Source organism: Fusarium subglutinans, assembly GCF_013396075.1.
Source record: "Fusarium subglutinans strain NRRL 66333 chromosome Unknown NRRL66333_c0000041, whole genome shotgun sequence".
NCBI lineage: Eukaryota > Fungi > Ascomycota > Sordariomycetes > Hypocreales > Nectriaceae > Fusarium > Fusarium subglutinans.
The window spans coordinates 2,630-8,611 of NW_023502104.1; the positions used below are offsets into that span (position 1 = coordinate 2,630).

A 5,982-nucleotide genomic window follows, 5' to 3' on the forward strand; every position below is an offset into this window, starting at 1 on the left:
CTCTACATCTCACCCGGGGTGTCCACGTTCAAGCTGTGCTATAGCTCCACTACTCTTTCGATCCCGACCTCCTACCCACGACCGCCTTTCTGTCTGTCTGTCTGACCTGATCAAGGAGGTGTACCAAGACTATATCTTGTCGTCCAGCCCAGCCGCAGTCTTGTTCATTCTTCTCACTTCTTCTACATCCATCCGTAGCTGCTTCACTTGAGCTTTCTTCTCTTCACGTCACAGAGAGAGCTCGTTCGTTTTTAATTAGCACCAAAACCTACCCCGCCTTTACAACCAATACCCCGCCAATTGCTACAATTGCTGCCATCATGAGTTCCAACAAGCCTACCCGCAAGTTTTCCACGGGCGCTACGTCGCACCGCAAGAGGCAGATGAGCCTTCTCGTCGAAAAGGATGGTCACGTCAATGCCCCTCTCCAGGTAAGTTTGCTCTTGATATCCCGTGCTTCCCGTTTTCGTCGTATCATGTATCCCTCATGACAACTTGCGTCATAGCAATTGGAGCTCTTGAGATCCCTGTATTATGGAGACCGAGGTCGATCTCATCTTTAGCACATGAAGCGACTAACACAGTTCAATCGTAGACTCTGTACCTTGGAATCTCTGCCGTTTTCGCCGATGACCATACCGCTGTGATTGCACTTGCTATCCACGACACCGTCTACCTCAATGATTTCTCCATCAAGCACATCTCCCTCGATGAGGATATGCGTGAGGGCCAGGATCTCATTGCTAACCACATCATCAACGAGGTAGAGACTTATGAGCACGAGAACTTTGTCAAGTTCATTGGAGCTGGTCTCCCCGTCACCCTCAAGTACATGAGTCCTTCTCTGTGCTCGCGCCTTTGGCTTGACCTCGATATTGTACCTGTTGTGCTCCGACCCGACCACGAAGCTAAGGAGAAGAACTTCTGGGACGTCAAGCGCGTTGATGAGCAAGCAGATTCCATGGCCCGAAAGTGTATTCTGTAAGTTGACAAGAAAAACGAATGTCCGCATAAATAGCAACTGACAATATTTGCTTCAGTAACTTTGGTCCCTCTCTTGTTCCTCATCTGCAGGTCGGCTACCGCGGTATTGTTCAGACAGACGCTGGTTTCCGTGTTCATCTCACCAACCTTCAAAACCACAAGGACACCTGCTCAAGTGCCACATGGGGTGCTATGCAGTTCTATGCCAACAAGCTCCGCGAGAAAAAGACTAAGATTGCATTCTTCAGTGCTACTCCTCAGGGTGGTGGTGTCGCTCTCATGCGACACGCTCTTGTCCGTCTTAGCCGTCTCTTGGGTGTTGATGTGACCTGGTATGGTATGTAGAAACACTCCAGAGAATATCAGCCATCACACGATTCTGACTCGATTCCAGTGCCCAAGCCACGACCTGGCGTTTTCCGAATCACGAAGAATCAGCACAACATTCTCCAGGGTGTCAGTCACCCTGACCAGCGCATTTCGGACGCGGAGAAGGCTGCTATCACCGACTGGATTGAAGAGAATGCTAAGCGATACTGGCTGTCTGAGGGTGGACCTCTGCGTCCCCCTGAGGATGGTGGTGCTGATGTCATCATTGTAGGTCAATTGTTTCGAAAATTGGGATCACGGGAGTTAACAACGGAAATAGATCGATGACCCTCAGATGCCTGGTCTCGTCCCCATGATCAAGAGAATCACACCTGATCGCCCTATTCTGTACCGATCGCACATTCAGATCCGAAGCGATCTCGTCGCAATCGAGGGTTCTCCTCAGAATGACATCTGGAACTACCTCTGGAGCAACATTAAAGAGTCCGATATGTTCATCAGTCACCCTATCCCTAAGTTTGTTCCTCACACGGTTCCCAAGGAGAAGGTTGTCTATCTCCCCGCTACTACCGACTGGATTGACGGCCTCAACAAACACATGAACAAGTGGGACACCGGCTACTATGCTCATATCTACAATCAACAGTGCCGAAACCAGAGAATGACTGAGCTCGATTGGCCAAACCGTAAGATTAGTTCTCGTCGTTTAGTAGTAATCAACTAACACCGATCTGCAGGCAAGTACATTGCTCAAGTTGCTCGATTCGACCCAGCCAAGGGTATCCCCACTGTCATCGACTCATACGCTGAGTTCCGCCGCCGTTGTGATGAGGCCAACATTTCTGATGTTCCTCAGCTCGTTGTGTAAGTCAATAATGTGCCAATCTTAGAACTGCTGCTAACTTTTATAGCTGCGGTAATGGGTCCATTGATGACCCAGATGGTGCCATCATCTTTGATCAGACCATGGCTCAACTTGAAGATCATTACCCTCACCTTCTCGACGACGTCAGCGTCATGCGCCTGGACGCCAACGACCAGCTTCTCAACATGATCATTGCCAATGCCCACGTTATTCTCCAGCTGTCCACCCGTGAGGGTTTCGAAATCAAGGTTTCTGAAGCTCTTCACGCTGGGGTTCCTGTGATTGTCTCCAATGAAGGCGGTATTCCTCTTCAGGTCAAGGACAAGGTCAATGGCTTTCTCGTTACCCCTGGCGACTACAAGACCGTTGCTGGACATCTCATGGACCTTTACACTGATCATGAGCTCCATTCCAGGATGTCTCGTGAGGCTAAGAACGGTGTCAGTGACGAGGTCGGCACTGTCGGAAACGCTCTTGGCTGGTTCTACTTGGCTGCCAAGTGCCAGGAGCTGGGCTGCAACCCTGGCCTCAAGGGTAATGAGAAGTGGGTAAACGATATGGCTCGTGAAGAGGCTGGTTTCCCTTACACTGAGGGCGAGAATCGTCTTCCTCGCCACTACACGCAGCGAAAGGAAGAGGAGCCGGTCCAGGAAAACGGCGAGTAATGTTTTGAGCACCGTTGCTCCTTGTCATAGATTCCGTTTTATCCGAAAATTTCTGGGGTAAAAAAAAAAGAGGATAGACGTTTATGTGTTTGAGGTCAAAGGGTTGTTAGAAATGTTGTTCATGACTACGACGGGCTTATGTATGAAATGTTGGGCTGTATGGTCGGGAAACGAATTCCACTTTATATCAGTAACAGATTTATGTTGAGCTTATGAAATAAAATTATCTTATATCTATTAGTGCCATCTTCTCTTGAAGTTACTGTGAGTGTAAAGGCGTGCTCCTTTCAGATTTAAATTCCTGTCAGTCCTTAATTGTCTATCTACTAACCGTGTCAGTCTGCACAGAACCACACACCGTTCCGTGGTTCTCATCAACATCTGTTTCTAATACAAGAAAACAATGCCCAGTTTATGCTACAGCTTGATGCGTTGCTGAGATATATTTTCTATCATTGTCAACCAACATCACAAAAGGTCGGTCTTGATGGGTAACAACAGCAGCCAGACACTCTGGCTTTCATTAACCACGAACCCTGCTATGTTACGATGATTCAGAAGCAATCGGTTCCTTTGAATGTAAATTATCGGCTTTCTTGTGTTTGATTGGGTCCCTCGTGAAATGGGGAACTGGCGCAGTTATTCAGTCGCCAGTGCCAGGCAGGTGCGAGGCAGTTGCGTTTACAACTCGCCTCAAAGGAAGGGGCCTTCAGATGACGACACCGACGGGGCCTGAAATGCTTTCTTTTCTTTTGTTTTGTTTTGCTTACATCTCGTCATCTCATTCTCGAGTTTCCTTTCCGTTTGTTGTTCCCGTCTGTTATGCACAAAGACAATCTTGTGCTACGATTGAAATCAGCTCTCGATGGTCTTTGGCCATCTCCATCAGCTTCTGCAACCTCTCACTCTTTACAGATCTTTGTGCAGTCTGCAAAGCTCTTGGGCTACTAAACTTACTGTCATGTCTGACCCTGGCCCAGCTCCGGATCCCGCTCCGGGTCCTTCTGTTCCACCCGCGCCTGACGTGACCGCGATGAATCCTGAGCGGGTTCGGATGCTCACTGAGGCTCCTCGAGAGAAGTCTCCCAAGCCAGCCCTTTTCGTCAAAAGAGAGGAGTCTTTGGCTCCTTTCAGGATCACAGGTGCTAATGGAGATGCCTTGGGTGACTGGTCTAACCGTTCCTCCCGGGGCTCTCAGAAACCTGACGGAGGCTCCTTCAAGCGGTCCATCAGCGAGCTCATGATGGAGGCCAAGGAGAAACGTGACAAGAAGCCAAAAATCACTCCCGCGAAGAAGTACTACACCGATGTACAGCCCCTTGGTCATGGTAAGCAAAAATGCAAGTGGTTACAGGTTCAAAAGCACTGATTGAATGCGTAGCTCCTCTGCCAGACGACTCCACCCACTACCTCACTTCACTCTTGCGAAACCGGAACTTGAACCTCTGCTTGCAGGCCGCTCCGAGCAAGAAGAATGATGCGCCTGGCAAGCCCAAGACATATACCTTTCTCATCTCCAATGCTGGAATGGTCCAGCATGAGAGACTGTCCATGCTGGGCCATACTCGAGCTCTCCCTCTGTCCCTTCATGATCAGGACATCTCTTCTTCAGAAGGCGCCATTACTCGCACCGTGATTGGCGAGTTGCTTGAGGATGTTTGGCCTAGACTGACAAAGAGTGACAAGTATATGTACGCCAGGCAACTCCGCAACCTCCTCAACAAGATGCGAAGTGAGAGCAAGCAGGGACAAGGTTTTCCCCTAGGATCTATCGAGGCAGGAAAGTACACCTTGCTTCAAGATAAGCATCCTGACCATACCTACTACGCAATTCGTCCAAGCCCCAACCAGAAGCAGTTCATGGCACTTCTCATGTCAACTTTGTATGAGTCGGTGCCCAAGGCTGTGTCCAAGGCCTTGATCTCTCAGTTTCGTACTGATTATTCTTCGGTGCTCACCCATGGGGCCTTGTGCCCAAAGAACATTGTTGTCTCTAACAACATTATCAGCTGGATCCTTGGTTGGGACTGTGCAGGACAGTATCCAGTTTGGTGGGAGTACGCACGGTTCTTTGAGGCGAGAACTAGCGAGGCGAACAGTGACTGGTACAGTTACGCAGCTGAGATCTTTGAAGAGGAGTTCCCGGCTGAGTTGGCGGCCTACCAGGGAATTGCGAGATGTCAGCAGCCTTGATCTTGAAGGTTGATGACCTAGAATTCTGTTTGCGCAAGCCGAGGCGACGTTCTGGCTTTTACTGGCGTCGAGTGGACGCAACACGCGACTGAACTCGGAAGGAATCGGTGTACCTTCCTGCAAATGGCGAAGTTTTATGTTTTGAAATGCACGGGCTGATTGATCAGGGCTGTCGAAAAGAGTCACGACTCCTGGTTTGGCGAATCCCCATGGGATGTAATTTAGAGCCTGGAAAGTATTTTCAGAACTTAGTATGACAAGGAATAAAGCCTCAATGTTTCATCCCGCGTCTGAACTGTCCACAATCGCAAAGATCTCCACCATGCTGACGATGCTGATGCCAGACTGCGCGTTGATGATATCGTCAAAGCTCAACTTTCCTTTCAAGTAACGTAAAAGAGTCGGAGAAGTCATATGATCGAGTCATGAGATTGATACACGTTATCTCGTGGGGCATCAAGATCTTCATCAAGGCAATGGGAAACATGTCCCTGCTTTCACTTCGGAACGACCTGCTTCATCCCTTCCCCGGCGCGGAATGAATTTAGACCCTTGACGTGACGAGTTTCGATACTGAGTAACCGATAAGACTCCATACGTAATTAAAGCATCGGGGCAAAGCATAACTTGTGCAGGAGGATATCGCCGGCTTTGAAGCCGGTCTTGAATGGAGAACATTCGGGCCATATACACATCGGTGAGGATATCAGCACAGACATAAATACTCGCTAACCAAGCTTATTGGACATGAAGCCCTCAGCACTCCTTTAGAAGCGGAGAAAGCACTGATGAGAAAGACCGACTCTTTCCGCTGAAGCGATGGGGACGTGAATTATGCTTAGACCCTCATGAGGCCCTACGCTGTGCTGTGATGTAATAGGCATCCAGATTATCGGCCTTTATTACTTACAAGAGTTATTATCATGATGCTGATCCGGGCTTTGA

At 49.1% G+C, this 5,982-nt stretch overlaps 2 protein-coding genes across 2 annotated transcripts; both read left to right on the forward strand.

The window, feature by feature from the left end:
* Positions 1-320: 320 nt before the first annotated feature.
* Positions 321-2,844, forward strand: FSUBG_4478 (trehalose synthase; the record flags this gene model as incomplete). The annotated part of the gene is made up of 7 exons (XM_036682471.1): positions 321-431; positions 596-981; positions 1,041-1,321; positions 1,379-1,581; positions 1,634-2,000; positions 2,052-2,178; positions 2,226-2,844. 7 exons carry the CDS (start codon positions 321-323, stop codon positions 2,842-2,844), a joined length of 2,094 nt encoding a protein of 697 aa, XP_036539893.1.
* Positions 2,845-3,805: 961 nt separating this feature from the next.
* Positions 3,806-5,037, forward strand: FSUBG_4479 (aminoglycoside 3 phosphotransferase choline kinase; the record flags this gene model as incomplete). The annotated part of the gene is made up of 2 exons (XM_036682472.1): positions 3,806-4,172; positions 4,226-5,037. The coding sequence occupies 2 exons, from the start codon at positions 3,806-3,808 to the stop codon at positions 5,035-5,037; spliced, it is 1,179 nt and encodes a 392-aa protein (XP_036539894.1).
* Positions 5,038-5,982: the final 945 nt, after the last annotated feature.